The 22,883-nt window shown below is 37.9% G+C and overlaps 1 protein-coding gene across 10 annotated transcripts in view; it reads right to left on the bottom strand.

Annotated features, from left to right (window-relative positions):
- SYTL5 (synaptotagmin like 5) overlaps positions 1–22,883 on the bottom strand; it is a 222,773-nt gene that overhangs the window by 6,436 nt on the left and 193,454 nt on the right. For 9 of the 10 annotated variants that reach the window (XM_034949638.3, XM_034949636.3, XM_034949627.3 and 6 more), the window contains 7 exons: positions 19,624–19,716; positions 18,967–19,032; positions 15,287–15,465; positions 13,360–13,459; positions 11,577–11,738; positions 1,930–2,038; positions 181–316 (listed from right to left, as the gene is read on the bottom strand). In XM_034949638.3, the coding sequence (XP_034805529.1) occupies positions 181–316; positions 1,930–2,038; positions 11,577–11,738; positions 13,360–13,459; positions 15,287–15,465; positions 18,967–19,032; positions 19,624–19,716 (845 nt within the window). The remainder of the gene's footprint in view (positions 1–180; positions 317–1,929; positions 2,039–11,576; positions 11,739–13,359; positions 13,460–15,286; positions 15,466–18,966; positions 19,033–19,623; positions 19,717–22,883) is intronic. The other variant, XM_034949637.3, reaches the window with a different exon arrangement.

Genomic DNA, 22,883 nt, shown 5'->3' with positions numbered 1-22,883 from the left:
CAGCAGTTCCCTCAACACTTGTGTTATTTTAGATGTAAGAGCCAGCATGTAAGGGTAGTTCTCACCCATACACTTCTAGTAAACAGAACACGGAAGGCTCACAGCCACCAGTGGCTTGTGGATCACAGATCCTTTCATCTCCTATTAAGTATCATCCAAAAAGAGCTAAAACAAAGTTACCCCTTCACAAAGCTATCAGAAGTGCCTCCTGACTTCACTGCTGTCAAATTCTTTGCCTCTTTGATGAACACTTCTAGTATTCCTCCAGAGATTACAGGTGACTCCTTCTTCTTTCCCTTTTTAAAAGTCTTATTTCCTGTGTCAGCCACCAAAATGAGGGAATGGTGGAGAAAGAGAAAAAAAAATAGATAAATCATGAGTTCCATTTCAAAATTTACAAAGATCATCTACAAACATATATTTCATTTGCTGACTAAATTGGGCCTTTACATTATTGTATATTTTTATTCATTTAAACATTTTTGTCCCCATTGGATTCCTTCCAGATAGGTCTTTCATTTGTATTTGTTGAAACAAATGAAGAAATAAATTTAAAACTTTAAACACTCCCTTACAAAGCATATCTTTTCACAGGGTATAAAGGCATGGAATGCCTAAGAGTTTCCCGGAGCACCATTCCTGCTCTTAGTGAGAAATAACTATGATGAAGACAATATACATGCACCAAAACTCAAAAAGAGAAAATTCCATAACTCCCTTTGATATTTTAGTCTTACAAATAGTCAGTTTTAGTCAGAGCCAGCTCTAGAGGTTACAGCCCAAACACAGTTACGTTTTAGGGTGAGAGAAATCTCTTTTCCACCTCACTTTTCTTTTCTTATGAAATACATTCAACATGAATGATATAAACCAGTATCACAACCAGCACCTTTATTTAGTATTGTTTTAAGCACCTTACATATATGAACCTGTTTATTCTTCACAACAGCCCTTTGAAGTGAGGAAATTGAGGTCAGGTGATAGTGAGTTACTTGCACAGGGTCACACTGAAAAGAGTAATAGTGAATGGGAGGACAGAGGAGGCTGCCTGCAAGAATTGATGGTAAAAGAAGGGCAAGATAGTTTGGATGTTATCCTCACCCAAATCCCATGTTGAAATGTAATCCCCACTATTGGAGGTGGGGCCTGGTGCGAGGTGATTGGATCATGGGGTGGATTTCTCATGAGTGGTTTTGCACCATCCCCTTGGTGCTGTCCTCATGATAGTGAGTGAATTCCTGTGAGAGCTGGTTGTTTAAAAGTATGTGGCACCTTCTCTCTTTCTCTTGTTCCTGCTCCTGTCATGTGAGACACCTGCTCCACCTTCACCTTCTGCCATAATTGTAAGCTTCCTGAGGCCTCCTCAGACACAGATGCCTGTTTTATGCTTCCTACATAGCCTGCAGAACCATGAGCAAATTAAACCTCTTTTCTTTATACATTACCTAGTCTTGGTATTTCTTATAGCAATGCAAAAACAGCTTAATACAAAGGGGAAGAGAGATTTATAAATTGACTCCATCTGATTTTTTCCTTTAAATCCTGTGTTCTAGATCAACTTCTTCCTCAAGACTCCCTGAATAGCTGTGAATGTCATAAATCCATGGAGCAGTTTCCTATACTTGCCTCCAGCAGCCTGCCTTCCCCCAACCCTGGGGGAAGATCCTATATCTTTGGGACATAAAACAAAACTGACCACCAAGGCTGGTTTCTAAGTATGAATCTTACAAGGATTCCTTGTAAGAGTCCTGCATTCTTCCATATATACGGTATACACATCTCAACTCTCCCCAAAAGACAGTGACACCAAACCCTTTATGTTTTGTTTGTGTAATATGAAAGAAATATAATGCAACCAATCCCTGAGTCCCACTACCACACTTCTAGAAGCAGAATGCCATTGATCAAAGTCATTGATTTTTACTCTACCTTGGAGTTGTTCTGGTGGAAGCATCAGGTTCTCTTCTGGGGGAATGTAACGTAAAACAACTGTCAGCTCTCCTTTGTATTGAAGGCCAATATCAGGAGCAAACTCCACCTGGCCAAGGAGAAACAAGTAAATTGAAAGAGTATGGATGATTGGCTTAGTATTGTAGTCCACATTTGAATGTGCAATATTTACTTAGTGGCATAAATGTGACAATCCATTCCCATTTCAACTCTGTTCACTCTCACTGGTTTAAGAGATGACTTAGGTAAGAGAAAAGAAAGGCTGGAAAACTCTATGAAGGCATTTGCATATAACTTTTAACATTTAAGTAAAAGGAATTTGAAAGAAGACATATAACTTATATTTGGCCAGTCAATAGATATTGAGCACCTGTGATGCATTGATGACTGGACCTATCACTGAGTTTACATATATAGTTTGGGATATGAAGAAGCAGGAATAAAAATGCCACTGAAAATACCTCCAGAAATTACTTCTCCCTGTCATCTTTGATGTCTTTTAAGTCTTTCCCAAGTGATCAAGAAGGGAAAAGTAGGCAATAATGCTTGATTCACATGGGGCTGCCAGCCATCAACTGTTAAAAGCAATGTTGGTAATTCATATAATCAAAATTCAACATGGAGAAAGTGGTTCACTCAAACATTGTTGGTGGGAATGTAAAATGGTGGAGTCACTCTGGAAAACAGTTTGTAAGACTGTTTGTAAGACTAAACATGCAACTGCCATCCAACCAGAAATTGCACTCTTGGTCATTTATCCCAGAGAAATGAAAACATTATATCCACACAAAACTTGTATAGGAATATTTGTATCAGCTTTATTTGTAATAGTAAAAACTGGAAACCACATGGATTTCCTTCAACAGGTGAATGGTTAAACACACTGTGGTACATTCATACCATGGAATACTATCCATTAATAAAAATGGAATAGACTATTGATAAATGCAACAAGTTGAATCTCTAGAGAATTATACTGAGTGAAAAAAGCCAGTCTTAAAATGACATATACTTTATGATTTCATTTATGTAACATTCTTGAAATGACAAAATTATAGAGATGGAGAACAGATTAGTGGTTGCTAGAAGTTAGGGATGTGAGTAGTGGGAGGGAGTTAGATGTGGTTATAAAAGGTCAACCTGAGGGACATGTGGTATTAGAACTGTTCTGTACCTTGACTGTGGTAGTAGATACACAAACCTATAAAGGTAATAAAATTGCATAGGATGAAATATACACACACATGTGCACACACACACACACACACAAATGAGTACCAAACTGGGAATTCTGAATAAAATTGGTGGATCACATCAATGGCAATATCTTGGTTGTGGCTGGGTGTAGTGGCTCATGCCTGTAATCCCAGCATTTTGGGAGGCCTAGGTGGGAGGATTGCTTGAGCCCAGGAGTTTGAGACCAGCCTGGGCAACACAGTGAGACCCTATCTCTCAACATATATATGTATATGCGTACATATATATATATATATATATATATATATATATATTAGCTGGGCATGGTGGCATGCACCTGTAGTCCCAGCTACTTGGGAGGCTGAGGTGGGAGGATAGCTTGAGCCCAGAAATTTGAGATTATAATGAGCTATGATTGTGCCACAGTACTCCAGCCTGGATGACAGAGTGAGGCCCTGCCTCTAAAAAAATAAGCAAAACCTGGTTTGATATTATAGTACATCTTTGCTATAGGTTACCATTGGGGAAAATCAAGTATTGGGTACATAGGATCTCTTCATATTATTTCTTGTAACTGCATGTAGATTTATAATCATCTCAAAATATAAAGTTTAAATTAAAGAAAGTCAATGTGCACTTGCACCCAGAACCTCTGTTCTATAGGTCTCCCACTTGCCATTGAGTCAACTGAACTTTGAGTTCTTTCACAGGTAGAGCAGGAAAGGCAGTATACTTTGTCAGGCTTTTCCTTTAGGGATCTGACTTCTGAGTCAAAAGCAGAGAACTGCTCTCTCAGAGAGGGCAGAATGAGAGTTCTGAAACCTAGCTCATTCATAGCCAAGCCAGAGACTGTTCAAGACTTGGCATAAATAAGCAAATAAACAGTAAAAAAAAATTAAAAATACTGAGACTGTTACAAAGAAAAGGAATCCTTGCCTGACTTTCCCTTTTCTTTCCTGCTGGTGGTAGTAAAACTTACTAGTAAGGGTGGGAAAAATGCTTGAAATATTTTATTCAACCTTCTTACCCGGGGCAAAAATGAGATTATATGGTAAAATAGACTATCCATCTAATATTTAATCTGATTATTTTAGATCAGGTTCCTTGTAACTGGACTCTTCTTTTTGTTTTGACAATCTCAGTAAATTTTAGTTTAGGTGACTATCATAAGTAGAAAATTATAATGGATGTTATGACAGATTAAAGATGGTTACCACTTTTTTGGTACCGTCATCAATGAGAGATGGGGTATTTGTGACCTCTCTTTGGGTCTGTGTGGGCTCTGTGATTGCTTTGACTAGTATTATAGAATATGGCAGAAGTGACAATGTGCCAGTTTTGGGGTCCAGGTCTTAAGATTGACAGCTTCTACTTTTCTTTCTTGGAATGGATATTTCTGAATGCTTCCTCTGGGAACTCGTACTAAGAGAGGCTAAAGCCACAGAGAGAAGCCGCATGTAGGTGCTCCAGCTGGCAGGCCTAGCTGAGTTTCCAGCCAGCAGTCAACATCATGTGTAAGACATGGAAGTGAGCCAACTCGAACAATCAATGCAGTTGAGCTTTCAGATGACATCAGCCTCAGTCAACCATCTGGCTGCAGTGGCGCCAGAAACCCTAAGTGAGAACTACCTAGATGAGTCTAGTCGACCCACAGAATCACGAGAGAGAATAAATTCTTGCTGTAAGCCCCGAAGGTTTAAGGTAGTTTGGCATACAGCAACAGTTAACCAGAGCAGGCTCTGTTTGCTTTTTGAGTGAGATCTTCGGGTATGAAAATACGCCAGTAGGAAAAAGTGATATGTGTAGGAATCACATACTAATATATAGTGTGCTACCAGAGATCAAAAACATGCATTACTGGGACTTACCAATGTTCCATTGGTTTTTAGCTTAAAATATACTGTAGACCCCGTATAAATATAGACTTCAAGTCTTATGAAAGGAAAACACAATAATGATGAAGCTTGTAGCATTATAATCACATATAAAAAATTAAAGCAGGGGAGTCATATTGCAGCCTGCACATGTCTAATGTCTTAGGGTATTTTTGATACTTATATTTTGCCAGGAAATTCCTAGGCAACACCCTCTCCTGGCATACCACCATTGTCATTATCCAACCCACTATTACTCAGAAAAAGTTAGCAGAATCCAATCATATTCAATTCAACTCTACCAACACATATGGAATGCTTACATTTTTATAAGGCACTTTGCTAAGTGCTGTGGGGACACAAAAGACAGACCCTGCTTTCAATGAGTTTTCAGTCTATCTAGTAGACATATTTGCAGTAGCAGGATCTATTAATTCACACTTAGTTAACTGCTGACTCATCAGTTTAATTAGTGTTCTTCATCCCTCGTGAATAGCAGAATCCTTTCTGCAAAGAACATGCATCTGCTCCCATCAGTTCAATTGTATGCACACTGAGAGTCAGCTGCGTTAGTTAGTCCCCTAAGCTCTTTAGGCCAGGCATATTTGTGATTTTAATTATATAGTTTAAAGTCACATAAATTGATGAGTGCAAAAAGACAGCTGCTACTATAACAATTCAGTTGAATAGAAGAACTAAAGATTTGAAAACAAAGTTGCTATTGGATTATATGTGGGCTTGAATCTATAAAAGGTTAGAAAAAATCATACATTTTTTAGAAGAATTTGCATTTTGTTTACTTTGAAAGTATTCTTATGTTCTTGTTTCATTTGAGAAAAACTCAAATTAGAATCTGCTGATGATGATGCATTAGGAGGAGAATTTATGCAAGGAATATATGGCAGAATTTTACTTACTGAACGAAATTCAAACAAAATTAATTGCCTCTATATCAGAAGACTTGCAAATGAATGTACATTTATTTGGTTTAAGTTAAAAATAAATGTTTAAGAAATGCATTGGGAAACTATAGTAATCAAAACAGCATGGTACCGGCATAAGAACAGATACATAACACCAATGGAACATAATATAGAGTCCAGAAATAAATTTATGGTCAATTGATTTTCAACAAAAGTGCCAAAAATACACAATGGGGAAAGGACAGTCTCTTTAATAAACAGTATTGGGACAACTGAATATCCACATGCAGAAGAATGAAATTGGACCCTTGTCTCACACCATATACAAAAATCAACTCAAAGTGGATTAAAGACTTAAGCATGAGACCTGAAACTGTAAAACGACTAGGAAAAACATAGGGGAAAAGCTCCACAACATAGGTCTGGGAAATTTTTTTTTGAATATGACCCTAAAAGCACAGGAAACAAAAGCAAAAATAGGCAAATAGGACTGCCTCAAACTGAACTTCTGCAGAGCAAAGAAAACAATCGACAGAGTGAAGAGACAATCTGCAGAATGAGAGAAAATAGTTGCAAATCATACATCTGATATAGTTTAAGTTAAATCATTTAATATTGAAGATACATGAGGAACTCAAGCAATTCAATAGTAAGAAAACAAATAATCCAATTAAATAATGGGGAAAGGATCTTAACAGACATCTCTCAAAAGAAGACATACAAATGTCCAAAAGTGTGTGACAAAATGCTCAACATCGCTAATCACCAGGGAAATGCAAATTAAAATCGCAATGAGCTATTACCTCATACCTGTTAGAACGGCTAATATCAAAAAGACTAAATATAGTAAGTGTTATAGAACTACCATATTTATGACCTAGAAATCCCACTACAAGATATATAGCCAAAGGAATTGAAATAAGTATCTTAAAGAGATCTCTACACTCCCATGCTCATTGCAGCATGATTTACAATAGCCAACATACAGAAACAACCTAATTGTCCATCAATGGATGAAGTGATAAAGAAAATATGGTATATACACACAATGGAATACTATTCAGCCTTAAAAAATAAAATCTTGTCATTTGCATTTGCAACAACATGGATAAATCTGGAGGATATTATGTTAATTAAAATAAGCCAGGCACAGAAAGATGAACACTGCATGACCTCACTTATATCTAAAATAGATATAAATCTAAAATAGTGGAATCTAAAATAGTTGAATTAATAGAAGCAGAGAGTAGAGTGGTGGTTATCAGGGGCTGGGGGTGGGGAGAACTGGGTAGATGCTGGCCTAACAAAATAAAATGTCAGCTAGATAAGAGGAATAAATTTGAGGAATCTATTTTACAACATGGTGACCATAGTTATTAATAATAACAATGTTTTGTATTCTTGAAAATTGCTGAGAGTAAATTTTATGTGTTCTGACCACAAAAAAGTATGTTATGTGAAGTAATATATATGTTAACTAGATTGATGTAGCCATTCCATAATACATACATATTTAGAAACCATATTTTACATGATAAATATATACAATTTTTATGTGTCAATACAAAATAATTAAAAATAAAAGAAATACATTGTGTGTGTTTGTATGTGGGTGATTTCTGTGACTTTGTCTATTAACTGACCTACTACTGGTTGTAATTTCTGGGGCAAGAGGGTTTCTACTATACAGAAAGTTCAATGTAAGATAAATGGTGACAGTTATTCCAACACAAGTAAAAAGAAACTACTATGGGAAGAGAGAGATTAATCCAGATTGGGATAAAGAGGTGGCTCTTACCTGGTCCTTAAAGGATGGGAGACATGATGACAGATGAAGATGGATTGGGAAGGTTAGTCCAGGTTGAGAAAGCAGTATGAGTAAAATATGATGGGGGTTGTGTAGAATATGTTTAGGGACTGACAGAAAGTCAAATGTGATCAGGGGAGTGTGTACAGGGAGGTAGTAGCAAGGAGGATGGAAATAAGGTGTCAACTCAGGGTTTCCCAGACGATGCTAAGGCACTTATTTAAGTTATAGTATTTTATTAGGAAGGGTACTGGGGAAGGGGGACCGAAAGTGAAGGAGGCTTAAGGATGTGATTTCAGGCAAAGTTCCATGGAGAGTAACTGTTGTTAAGTCCCATAGGGGTACTCTGGAGATGTGACAGATCACACTTCAGAGCTGTTCCAATCAGAGGCAAGAACGTGGGAGTATTGACGTTCCTTAATCCACCAGTCATTGATCAAGGCTCTGCTCACCCCCAGGAGACTTAAATACCCAGGCTATGTTGGCTTTTCTGGCCTGCAAACCAAGCCCTCTCTAGCAGCCCGAAGGCTCCCCTCCTACAATGATTGGCAGGGGTTGGCTGGTGGGAGTGAAAGAAATGGGGAGCCCTGTTTGCAAGAAAATGGGGATGGGTAGAGAACTAACATCTTTGGCTGCTACAGTAGGCTGGCCCATTCAACAGAACACTGAGTGCCAGGGTGAGGGTTAGTATTTATTCAAACCGTATCCAAAAGTAGTAGGGAACCACTGAGACTATCTGAGCATGGACGTGAAATAAGCAGATGACACCCACCACCTCCTGCTTTCTGAAAAAAAGAGAGGTCCACTTTCCATCGGAGTGAGAAAGAGACTCCCAGTGCATCTACAGGTGTAACACAGAGTAAGGAATTACAGACAAAAGTCTGCCAAAAAAAGAGAGAGCCTTTAATCTAGGTATAATTCCAAAGGAACATACATTTACTCTCTACCTGAAGGCAGAATAAGAGAACGTTTCCTTGGAAAACCACGTAAGCTTGCTGTTGATTTTCAGATGTCCTTGTTTTTATAATAGCACACTCTGGGAAGGCATGAAAGGCAATTCATACTGATAAAACCTTGTCTAACTACCTGACATGCCTTTCAGAAGGCTTTACAGCTAATAAATAATCCCATGCCATGAAGTAAAATGGAAGTTATACTGTGAAACTACAGTATGTTTGGCATCTTGAGTTCTTTCTCTGCACCAGCCTCCTCACTGGCTTAGCACTGTAGGATCTAACCCATACAAAGATAAATATTGAGGAACCTTCACTAATAGAGTCAATAAGCAATAAGGCACCATGCCGTTCTGGCACTCCTAGTGCAGAAGTATGTCAGTATTTCTAAATTATTAAGGATTATTAATTCTGATCCCCTATTACTAGGGAAATCAGTATGTGTAACTCATGTTTCACCTTCTCGACTGCATAATCTATGAGAAACGTCAAGTCTCCAAGGCTGCTCATACTACATCTGCAGCTGCTGGAGTGACAATTGCATTGAAATGACTGAGGCAGGAAACTGAAACTGAAGTGCCACTTCACATAGCTGGCTGATAATCAACCACACAGAGCCCAGCTCAGCCTGGGGATGAGCCACTAATGAAGCACAAGGCAGCATATAGAGCATGATAGAGCATGCCTTTGTGCCTATCCTCCCCATTTATGGAAGACATGATATCTAAGCACGTTTGTGTCTTCAGCTTTTCTTCTATATAGAACAGAGGAAGCTGGGCAGAGGAAGATGGCAGAGATTAGAGACACTAACTTCTGTTGGGTTCTTCAGAAATAGACTCTAAGGTGAAGATTCTTATGAAGTGATTTATTAAGGAAGTTCTCTCAGAGAGACCAGTAAAGAGGTATGGGAAGCAAGTCTATAGGGACAAGTCTAATCTTGGGCAAAATTCCATGGAAGATAGCTTCCACCTGATGTGGTAGTATATGTAACACTTTGGAGTTTTTCCCACCTTCAGTAAGTGGGCCTTCATACTCCCCCACCTATCAGTTATTGATGAAGGGTTGTCTTGTGGCAGCGGGTATAAAAATTCCCAGGACTTCTGGCTCTCTGCTTACGTAGGCAAAAAGCTACAGTAGCCCGAGGGAAGTCTTCTAAAGAGAGTCTCAGGTGGAGGCTGTTGTGGCAAATCTCCTAACAGACATGGTTAGGAACCTAAGGGTATCTGGCAGAGGACCCATGGTATTCCACAGTGAATGCAATCAGAACTTTTCTACCTTCAGTAGACTCAGAAAGACTTAGAGATGCTTCCCTCTTATGATAGACTGTGAACCACTCATTGACAATGTGGAAGTGATTACTGTGGAAAATGTTGATTTCTAAGCACAAAGGATGCCTAGGAGAGGTCTAGGGGAGCTTAGATATCATTCCAGCAAAGTCCTTCAACTATTTCCAGGAAATTGACTGGAAGGATGCTATTGTTCCCTTCTTCAGAACCAGGGTATATTCTGATTGTCTTAAGCCAGCTAATGCATCTCACCTCCCTGGCCACAGTCAATAGCTTAGAATAGGCAAATGACAGAATTATAATTAGGAGAACCAGGCCCAATGCACTGATTTGGCTGTTGGAGGAGGAGGAACTCTCTTCTCTTCTGAACAGTGTGGTGCAAAGATGAAAGGCTTGCAGCCACTGTAGTCATTAGAGAGGCATGCTTGGAGCTAGTCAGGGAGGGCAACACTGCATGGAACCTGAAAATGAAGCCAATGAAGATAAGAAGAGAGACCAAGAAATTCCAAGACTTTGTTAAGATTTGAACATCTGGATCAAGCCATGCCTAATCACTGCTGGCCAATAATCTCCCTCTATTTTTTGAGCAGTATTAGCTGGAGTTTCTGTCTGTTGTAATACAAGGACTCCCAAGTAACACGTATACTATCTAACACTTATTGAGAGCTTACAATGTTCCCAATAAAATGCTGACAGCCATGCGTAGAATGTTTATTCAAGCTTCACCGCAGACCTATAAGCTACATCCAACGATTATATTATAACTGAGGACACTAAGGAATAAAAAGTTAAATAATTTGCCCAAGGTCACATGGGCAGTCATGAAGCCAGGATAGAACCAAGTAAGTCTGATTTGAGTCCACTGTCTTCATCATAATGTGCTTTTGCCTTTCTGTATATAAACAATAATCTTTGGCTGCATAAATGTGACCTTTACTCACCTCCATTTTGGCTTAAAAAGTACTGTAAATGCATAGAGACTCCAGTCACTTAAAGTGAATCCAAGGTACTGTTGGTCTAGATTAGAACATGCTATACAGTATTGGCATTTAATTATCAGCTCTAAGATTTTTTTTCTGAATGTAACTCAAGGCCTGGGTCATGAATCCCAAAAGTAGGAAAGTAAGAAAATCAGATACTTTAGCTACTGGTTATTCCCTCATATAAGCAAAGGCAAGATCACTCCTGTTTGTGGTATGAATTGTGGAGAATGAGAAATAAAGGTAATGTTTGGAGATTGTTCATGCTGTATGAATTTGGTTTCGCCTATGTGAAAATGAAGACTCTCTAATAAGATCATATAATGTGTTGCTTTCAGTTATCCAATGAGACGGTCAAATAATAAAAATTTTTAACAAAAAAATGATTATGTAGCTTTCATTATACAGATGATCTATATTGACAAAGAATTTCCAAAACGGTGGATTTACAACATTTTTATAATATTATTCCAAAATTTGCTGCACTAATTTTTTGCAGATTATCACTTGAAATTTGAAAGTCTTCAAGTTCTTTAGGTCTGTGACATCAATTTCGCTCATAACTTGTCTCATTGCATAACTGACTAATCTGAGAGCATTTCCTACCTTGGGTTGAAGCACAAACCACTCGTCAGTTGGATTTTCAAAGTTCCATGAGTCAAAAGGAATCTCTACTTCCCCGAGGAAGCTATTACGTCCAAATCGATCATAGTGCCAGACTGAGAGCTGCAGAGTTCTTGTTTCCAGCTGGGTATGGCTGATGGTGTACTGCGAATGAGATTTACAACATTACACTCCACAAGGAGGGCTCTATCCAATTCCAGGAGAGGTAGAAATTTACTTCCAACATCTTTCAGATCATATGCATCAGTAATATGAACAAAACAAACACAAAGAAAACTCTTTGTTTTTCTTTGTTTCTGCTACAATTGAAGTTCTATGCCATAAACTCATTTTGTGCCAGACTTTGCATTGAAAGATATATACACAAATTATTTGAGGTAGAGATAAACTCCATATACTGCATAAAAAGTGTTAGGTGATGAAGCTTATCCTCTTTCCAGTTTTATTGGTTTTTCATTTTCCTTAATTATTTTTTCATACCTACTTTGTAAGCTCAAGGTTTAATATATAAATTCTCCACCTTCTCTCTTATTTTATTCATAATGAGAATCCCCAAATCCAGAAAAGGATTGACAATGAGAAACTCGCAAACACCAAATTTTATAAAGTCCAGCCTAAGTGCAGAGGTGAAAAGGTGTACATGTATATTAAACAGAAAGAAGATATTGCTGGGCTAGCATTTTTTTTGTTTTTTGTAACAACATCATCCAGGGCCACATGCTCACACACCCTCCAACCTTCTGCTTGTTCTATGCAACCACCATCTGGGACACACTTCACACTGACTGATTCCTGATCTTGGATTAGTGCCTATTCTTGTCCTTGCTGTTACTGTCATAATTAACCTTGGCTCCCTGCTTCCTAAATTTACCCTCTCACTGTGTTTGGGCTCATCTTTCCTATCCTGTTATGGCCATTGAATTTACTCTCTACCTGTATTTATTCATTTTTCAGTTTGTTCTGTCTTAATATTAGTTCCTGCTTCCACACATGCTCCCACTGACACATGCAGGCTTGTGGCTTTCTGCCTTTACCAATTTCCTCCTAAAGTGGACTCTGACACCATCACTCTGGGGCACAAGCCCATAAATTTCCATAGAATTGGCAATAACTTCTGCTTTCCATCCTCCCTGGGTGTTTCTTACCAGGCCAGATAGTTCCATAGCAAGAGAAGGGGTTAATTATGTGAAAGCGCATTGGAAAGAGATTTCTATTTTCTGGACCATTGACCTGGATTGGGCCATATTTTATCTAGGCTACTTTTGCTGAGATTTCTCAAATCTGGCTCTGCATTTTCACTATTCATTAACCACATACCTACATTTGGTCAAATTCTGAAATCCTAACAACAAACAGTATAGACCTATGCTATGTTAGCAGAACAATGGATGCGTGCAAAGTGACTCATTAAGTAGTGTCAAAACTGTGACAAGCTTCTTTTACGGAAGTCAGAAAAAGCACTGTTTGCCCAAAGGTAAAACCGATTTTTTAGCAAGAAGCATCAGCACCGATGCAGTTTGGCTGGATCCTCTCTACTCAAGGTTCAAATTCAGTAGCAGCGTAGACTTAAATAGAGTAAGAGTGTTTTCTTTTTCTCAAAAGATGTTAGAAAAGTCAAGGTTATTATGTTAATTTATTCAAATTCTAATTTTCTAAAACATATACAAGCCTTGACACACAAATAAAATATTCTCTGTAGTTACTTCTAAACCATTGAAGTTGTGAACAGTATCACATGAGTTACTATGAGACCGTATTTATTTACCTTTAGTGTTTCATTGAATTCTGGATTGGTGCCTGTTCTGATTTTGGTCTTACGCTTGTTGTTCCGGGACTTGTCAGGAAGAAGGTATGACTTGACATAACTATAGATAAGAAAATATAAATGTAATTATTGTGAAACATCTATTTGCAAGAAATGTTCAAAGACTTCGCTGTGAATAAAAGGGGCAAAGGGCCAGTGAGCATGAGCAGAAATACCAAAGAGAATTTTGTCTATATAACAGGATACCTTAAAATAGAACACTGGGTCTTCCGTAAGAGAGAAGTGGTAAAGTATAATGATAAAAGAGTGTGGGTTCTGAAGTCAAGCCACCTGGTTTTGAATCACTCCATGCCTCAGAGATTTGGTGACCTCAAGAATTTACTAAATAACCACTCTGTGCCTCAGTTTCTTCATCTGTAAAACTGGGAAAATAACACTGTCTAACTGATGGCCTTGTGAGGATTAAATTAGTTGACACATCCAAGGAGCTACCATATTGTACTACTCAATACATGTAATACACTATTAATATTAATGGTCTCACAAATTTTTCTGGGATTAGATGCTTCTCTATTACTAGTCTTGCCTTCTGATGTCAGAGAGTGGGGTCAATGGTAATGGGTGAGTAAAAGAAAACAGTGAAAAAGGCAAAATAAAAAATAACAACCTGAAGTAGTGATAGCAATTCTACCCAACACTTTAGCTTGAGCTATCTCAGGAGCCTCTTGAAGCAGGGTATCACAGCAGACTCAGAAATGTACAAGATGTGTACAAAGCTGAAATGTATAAGATGCTACCAAAGTTCTACAGAATATCTGTTGAGTTTTAGAAGACCCCTTTCCATGCCAGTCAAAACAATTACATTGGTCCTGTAGCCCTCTGAAATATAGCTGAGGAGGCAGGTGGACCAATCTGTAGTCAAAATCCACTCATTTGTCTATCTTAGGGGATTTGGAACCAGGTTCACTGAGTTATTTATTGGACTTAGGTCATCTATTGTGCAGAAAAGAGTTAACATAGTGGGCCTGAGACTACCATTCTTCTAAATGCCTGCTTACAAATTTGGCCCTTGGGTGGCATCTGGCAACTTGGATTTCAGGATTCCCACCATTCCCAGAACTGATAAAAGTGGCTCGTTGTTCCTAAATTGTTTGTACAAACAATATGGCTTATGCTGAATGGGTTCTTTTTCTCCTGAGAGACTGGAAATTTGGTATGTGACCAGCTGAGTTTCTAACAAGCTTCCTTGGCAGACAACATTTCACAGATGTTGTCAGAACTCATCGCCAGTGGAATTAAATGCATCCCATGTGACTCCACTGGGAAAGGACCCTTGCAAAGCTTGAGCCTGATCTCTCCTGGACTTTGCCCCATGTGCCTCTTTGCTGATTATAACTGCGTGCAGAGTCCTAAGTCCTCCTAGTGAATCACTGAACCTGGCAGTGGTCTTAAGAACCCCTGACACACCTTTATATCTAGCTTCTCTCCAGTGTGCTATGGTCCATACCTGCCCTCCCAGGCTGATCTCTAGAATCCTGAGAGCCTCATAATTGCCCTTTTGAGTTGTTTAATTGGGTAACAGCTTGTAATTTTCTCTGGAGGATTTCCCAGAACAAAAATCGACAAGATGCTTTTGTACATCCTGGGTGTGCCAACATGTCAGCATTCTACTTCAAAGAGCTGCCTCTGTGTAAATTGCAAATATGTCAATCCTGAATTATGTTTTAAAAATCAGTTAATCAAAGACACAACCAGTATACATTTGCTTCAGAGAATATTTAAAAGTGTGGTATAGGAGGAACATGACAATCAACTCTCTGAGAAGCCTGAATCAAGAAGAATGCTAAGACTCTTTTGAAAAGGAAACACACATACAGACAAAAAAGGCAGTGACTGAAATAGTCTGAGGAACATGCTATGTGCTTACGCATCTGTCCTCTGTTTCTTTTCATCTCCTATGGCCAGATTTCTGCAATTCTTGACAAAAATGTACAGCCCACCAGTTTTGTAGCAGTAGCTGATATGGAGAAGGATTTCACCACTGACTTTCACGTTGCCATAGTCTCCCGTTTCACTGTAAACGCTCATCATGCTGTTAAGGCTGGTCTGGAATAAACAAGATGGAAAAAGGCTTCTAGTGTCATTCTAATGATCTCTTCACAGAATCAACTCATTTCATTCAATTATAGTTCCTGTTCTTTATAATGAGCATGGAAGTCTAGAGTGAGGAAAGAAAACAAGAGTCACTTGTTTGGCTGGTGTTGTATAAAATCCCAGCTGGAGAAAAGACAACAGATCTAGTACCATCAGGAAAAAAGGCAGAAAACTTGCTTAGAGGGGAAGCATTTCCTTCTTGGGTTAGAGAATACCCTTTGCTTACTCACTTCTACTAATGAATACAGGGTAATTGAGGCATTTCAAATCTCACTTCTCGTCCATCTCTGCAGCTTTCTCCATTTTCACTGGTAGACTCAAGTTCAATCTACTATAAGGTGTAGAATACATTGATTGGGACAAAGGATAGCTTATCTCATATACTGTGCTAGCAGGAGCCACATACTGCTTTCTTTGACACCTACATGGAGCATCCCATCAGTCTCCGGGGAGCCATAACTACAGCTTTAACAAGGACATATCAGAAGAACATCACATACCCACAGCTTCCATGATTTCCCTCAACTGAGTAGCTAGCTGTGTGGCTACATGAGTAGTATATGACCATGGCTTTGTAAATCTGTATAAAGTGGCAGCCCACAAAATAAACCACTACACAATAAAATCACACACCAACCAATCAGGAAAATAAATTTTAAAAAAGTCCAAATCTACCAGAATGAATGAGGCTTTTGACAAGACACTAATGACATGAGACAGCTTTTAATTTATAGTAGTCCCCCTTATCCACAGTTTCACTTTCTGTAGTTTCAGCTACCCATGGTCAACTGCGGTTCAAAAATATTAAATGGAAAACTCCAGAAACAAAAAATTCATAAGTTTTAAATTGTATGCTGTTTTGAGTATGTGAAAGGAAAATATCTTGGGCACCCAAAATCACAAAGCTAAAGGAAAAAGTCAAGCTGGGAACTGCTTAGAGCAAACCTGCCTCCCAAACTACTCAAAGTCATCCCCCTGCTCACTGAGATAAGTGCATATCTAACTGCCTCCTTTGGAGAGGCTACTCAGAAACTCAAAAGAATGCAACCATTTGTCTCTTATCTACCTATGACCTGGAAGCCCCCTCCCCACTTCGTGTTGTCACGCCTTTCCAGACCCAACCAGTGTTCATCTTACATATGTTGATTGATGTCTTATGTCTCCCTAAAATGTATAAAACAAAACTGTGCTCTGAGCACCTTGGGCACACGTTGGCAGGACTTCCTGAGGCTGTGTCAGGGGTGCCAGTCCTCAACTGTGGCAAAATAAACTTTCTAAATTAACTGAGACATGCCTCAGAGTTTTGGGGTTCACAAGTAGCATGATGAACTCTCACATCATACTGCTCCATCCCACCCTGGATGTGAAGCCTCCCTTTGTCCAGTTGGACACACTGTAGGAGCCACACTGCAGATGCTACTTGCCCATTAGTCACTTAGTTGTCTCAGTTATCAGATTGACTGTCCTGCTATCACAGAGCTTGTGTTCAACTCATTCTTATTTTACTTAATAATGACTCCACAGTGTAAGAGTAATGATGGTAGTAATTTACATATGTCAAAGAGAAGCCAAAAGTGCTTTCTTTAAGTGAAAATGTGACCTTGGTGTTTCTTGGCTAGGGTTTGGTACTACGCGAGGTTTCAGGCATCCACTGGGGTAGGTGGAATGTATCCTCTGTGGATAAAGGTGACTACTGTAAATGTAATAAAATTATCCTTTGGCACTAGAAATGAAAACTATGTATCTTAGTAACTGTCACAAAAGACCACCTGGAGGTCTTTCGTGGATGACCCAATAGTTTCAAAACCACTTTTCTGTGAACCACTGGGAAGTCAAGACTATGGTAAATACACAGGGACCTTAGACTGTCCTCTTTTTCATAATTTGCTTTTGGTAAAAGCCATTATGTTCCACCAATTTCTGGAAGTAGAGACTGACCAAAGAACAGGATGTGGGTGATGTGGTCACATGTCTTCTAAGCTTCTTCACGGGCAAGAGCAGACCAATAATTCCATAATTATTTGGAAATTACAGCTTAAAGAAAGCCAGTGAGTGACCTAATCTGTCTTTCTTATTCCTAAAACAAAGCAACAGAATTTTCATGTTTAGCAGGTGGCTTTGAGCAGCACCCAGATACCTTTTTAAACTGAAAATGCTTATCTCCTCAGTCTGGGGTGAGGTCTGAGATTTGGCTGTTCTAACAAACTCCTAGGCCTGCAGTTCCGAAACTGTGTATCGAGGTACCACAGAGCACCACAGCAAACTCACAGGGGAATCACAGAAATATTTTAAATTCTCAAGGGAAACACAACAACACCTATCAGACACCATGTAAGCCACTAACTAGTAATTCACAGTGTCAACTTTAAACCACTCTTTATTCTTTTCAATGAACTCCTATTTGTCTGAAGCTGAGTTTTTGGCAGTTGCTGCAACAAAAAGCAAGTATTGCATAAAAATCAATGTGAAATGGGAAATGAAAGTAGTGATGTCCAATCAGATTCCAAGATTTGGTAACTGTGTAGTGCTCAATAGGCACACATATCCTATTAGTGGTAAGTAATAGGTGCTATTTAAGGATGAAATAAAAATACTATTTTTCTTTCAATTTCTTTCACTTGTAGCATTTTTTTACAAATGGCTAGTAAGTTGTTAGGATACACGGCTTATTACATTATTTGGGTCTAACTACTTAATAAATGGACTAGTCAGGTGCTACTTTTAGTGTAGGAGTGCCAGGAAAGAATTACTGAGACATTAGGGGCTTTTTGAACTGAGAAAGTTTTGGGGTATCTGTTCCAAGAGATGCAATGTTGCTGGTCCATAGAGAATGCTTTGAGTATCAAAGGTTTCAAGAATAAACCCCAACCTCCTCATGTTACAAATGAGAAAATTCTGGCTCACAAAAATTGTTGGTAGGGCCAAGAAATTAAGCAAGATCTCCAAGTTTGTAGTCTGAGGACTACCCCACCATACCTGATTACCTCCTTATATCACTGATTTGTGTCTATACTAGATCTCTGTAGCCACATTTTCAAAGAAAATCCTCTGTAAGCAGAGGGCCCCTACGGATAGAAGGAAATTTAAGAACCCACAAATATGGAGGCTTGTGAGAAACTAAGACACCTATGGCAATTTTACTACTAACTAAACTATATGCTCTTAACCAACCTAAGGCTGTGATTTAAAATAGTTGTTTACTTCAAAGGTTTTGTTGATAGTTAATCATTTTAGAGCATGTGTCTTTTGAGTGGTGTTCAGATTCCAATGTTTAATGAATTGGAATACTTGGGTTCTGATAATCTCATCAATCTTTTAGAAGATAACCTCTGGTTAATTGTATATAAGTCGGAAAAAGATAAATATGGGACAAATTGCTTAATCATAGTTCCCAGACCATGAAATTTGTGAAGTATGGTTGGAAAGAACAAAAAGGAAAGGTTGAAAACTCACAGTGTCTGAGTCAGCATCAGGCACATTTAGGTAGGTCCACTTCCTGTCAGAACCTGCTTGAGAACTCTTTAGAGAAGTCATCCAAAGATCAAAAGAAAAAAAGCATCAGAGCAACAGAAATCAGAGAAGCCAAGAAAAAGACTTACACACAGTTAGATACAAGGACACAGGGCCTTCCTCTCAAAAAAGGCCTTGAACACTAAAGTAAGAAAGGACTTTATTTTGTAGGCAGTGGGAAGCTATGGATGGGTTTTGAGTAGAAGACAGACCTGATTGGGCATGTGTTTTAGGATAAATGACTGGCAGCAGTCTGGAGGACAGCTGGGAAGTTTAGAGAATGGTGTCAGGGAAATGTGTCAGCAGATAATTGAAAAATAATTTATAGGCTTGAGCTGACTGAGCCTGAACTAGGGAGTGAGGAGATTTTAAAACCTGGGTGAGGACTGTGGAAGAAGGAAGAAATCAGGAGCCTGAGAAAAAACCCACACCAAATTAGACTGAAATGTACTCTGTGGGCAAAGGGCAAGCAGGATCTTACAATGACTTTTAACTCATTATCACACATTTTCCTAAGAACATTCATATCTCCTTTGGAAATGCACAGAAAATCAAAAAGAGGGAAAAGAAACTTTCCACATGTCCTAGTGAACTGCTTACAGTTGATAGGCCACTTGCCAGACTGTGAGTGTTTGTAGATAACTGCGAGGACACTAAGGCATCAATGCTTTCTTCAGTCTCTTCCAAGGAGTCCTAAAAAAGAAAGGGAAAAATCAGTGGGTTGGTTGATTTGTTTTTCTAGAATGTTTTTTCACTTGAAAAACCACTTTCTTTCATAAATATTTGAGAATCAGATAAAAAATTTCTAGAAATCACTCCATTCCTAGGTTTTTCTCTTTTCCTCTCCGGTCAATCTGAATTATACCATCGGAGAAGTGGGCAGGGATAGGGGGTGGAGAGTGGGGTCTCCTTTCTAATGGTGCTTACTTTATTGAAAGAACATGAAATTTGGAATCATACAGACCTGGGTTCAATTCCTACCTCTAAGGTGATTCATGTTGGGCAATGTACTTACGTTACTTTAAAATTAAAAAAAATTTGTGTGTGTGTGCAAACACGCACACACACACTGCCAAGATGGTAAAGCGTATCTCAAAAATCTCCCCACTAGGATGAACTAGATACTGGACTCTCATCTCCAATCCCAGATTCTACTTTTCCTTTCCCATTTCTTTTTCTCCTTCATGATAAAATGGCTTTTTTTTTTTTTGCCTAGTTATTTAAGTGATGTATTTTCCTAGTAAAATTATTTCAAGCAATATAGATAAATGGAAACTAAAAACTTAGGTCTCTCATTAACATATAAATGATCAAATTTCAATATTTTTGATTATATCATCACATATATATATATACACACACACATACATATATACACATAGATAGATTGTATTATGCATACTGCTTTTTATTATGGGCACTTTTCTTTTTTGCTTCTCCTCTCCTCCTTCCCCTCCTTTCACACCAGGTGAAATTAATATTTAGCATCCTGCTGCACATGTTACATTCCATGTCTTTCTCCTTGTTTATGTGAAAAATCATATAAAAACATACACAAATCTAAGTATAAGTATACATTCATGGGAATTTTTTTAACTATAGTTTTACAAATCAGGATTATGATGTACACTTCTGGGCTTGCTTCAAAAAAAGTCTTTATTATAAGATACAGCATATTAAAAAGTACATAAAACATAGATATATAGTATAATAACAAAATCAAATGATGAAGCAGAAGCTCCCTGTGTATCCTGTCCATATCACAAGCCCCTTCTCCCCTCGGGAATAATTAATATTTTAACTCTTATGGTTAACCACATTCTTGCTTTTATTTATAGTTTAACTGCATAAGCGTATACTCTGAAACAAAATGATTTTGTTTTGCCTGTTTTTGTACTTTGTGTAAATGTAATTAAATGCTATATATTCCTTTGAGTTTTGCTTTTTTTGCTTAATATTGCCTTAAAATTCATCAAAATTGTGGCATATTTTTGTAGCCTGTTCATTTATATTGTCATTTAATATTCCATTGTATGATATCCAAAACTTTATCCATTCTCTTGTTGCTGAATATTTGGGTTATTTTCAGATTTTTTTCTATTGTGACCAACACTGATATGTATATTCTGTGAATATGTATCCTGGCGCATATACACACACCACAGTATACACACAACACAGTATATATGTTCACACACTTGAATATATACCAGTGAGAGGAATTGTCAAGTCAAGGGGTGAACATATCTCCACATGCTTATCTATATCATTTTAAAGATAATGTCAAATTTTCAGAAGTAGTTATACCAATTTACAGTCTAACCAGTAGTGTATGAGAGTTCCCTTTGCTCCACTTCCTTGCCTGCAAACAGATGGTATTGTGAGATATTTTTTTCATTTTTGCCAATCCAGTAGATGTTTACAGTCTTCATGATTTTAATTTTCATTTCTCTTATTACTAAGTTGAATACCATTTTGTGAAAATCGGCCAACTGGATTTCCTGTTTTGTGAAATACTTGTTCAAAATTTGCTTATTTTTATATTGGTTTATGGTAAGTTGTCACTTAACGTCATCCATAGGTTCTTGAAAACTGTAATTTTAAGTGAAAGGATGTGCAGCAGGTCCTCAAATAATGTCATTTCATTAAAACATTGATGAGGAAAAAAATGGTTTTGTTATATGTCATTTTGCTGAAAGTGGCAGTTTCCAAGAATCTGTTGATGATGTTAAATGAGAACTTATTGTAGCTGTCTTTTTCTCACTGATGAGCCCACAAGATGAGCTGGAATATCTTGTAGAATAGCATCTTGTAAGAAAGTGCTGGCTTCATGGATGAATTCTTCTGAACATCTGAGGAAGAATTAATGCCAATTCCTGTCAAATTCTTCCAAAAATTGAAGAGGAGGGAACACTTCCAAACTAATTTTACGAAGCCAGCATTACTCTGATAGCAAAGTCAGACAAGGATACTACCAAAAAAAGGGAAAATTGCAGGCCAATATCCATGATAAACCATAGATGCAAAAGTCCTCATCAAAATGCTAGCAAACTGAATTCAACAGCACATGAAGAAGCTTATTCAACCTAAGTGGGATTTATCCTTGGAATGCAAGGATGGTTTAACATAAACAAATCAATAGTTGTGATAAACTGCATTAACAGAATGAAGGATAAAACCCATATGATCATCTCAATAGATGCAGAAAAGGCACTTGACAAAATCAACATCTTTTCATACTAAAAACTCAACAAATGAGATAAAGAAAAAATTTACCTCAACATAAAACCATACATGAGAAGCTCTTAGCTAACATTATACCCAACATTGAAAAGCTAAAACCATTTCCTCTAAGATCAGAAACAATACAGTATGTCCACTCTTACCAATTCTACTCCATATAGTGCTGGATGTCCTAGCCAGAGCAATTAAACAGGTAAAAGAAATAAAAGGAATCTAAATTGGAAAGGAAGAAGTAAAATTGTCTGTTTGCAGATGACATGATTTTATATATAGAACACCCTAAAAACTTCAGCAAAAAGCTGCCGAAACTAATAAGCTCTTTAATTCTGAAAAAATGCATCCCTATTATCCGTATTATTTTTTCAAATTGCCCCTTTTCTATATTTTTATGTTTTGCTCTTTCTTGGTATACAATTACCCAGTAGTCATCACATAAAGTACCAGTCTTCATATTTCTTTACTTTCTTTTCAAAAGTGGATATTAAAAAATGTAATCATTCACAAAATAGAAAGCATAGCATAATGAACCCTTATAACTGATTACCTAGTTTTAACAATTATCACTTTTCCAGCTGTTTTCCTTGCTGCTAATTTTTTCTCCCACAACTTTATAGAAG

This window comes from Pan paniscus, chromosome X (assembly GCF_029289425.2).
Source record: "Pan paniscus chromosome X, NHGRI_mPanPan1-v2.0_pri, whole genome shotgun sequence".
Classification (NCBI taxonomy): Eukaryota; Metazoa; Chordata; class Mammalia; order Primates; family Hominidae; genus Pan; species Pan paniscus.
This window is presented reverse-complemented; position numbering and strand designations above follow the sequence as displayed.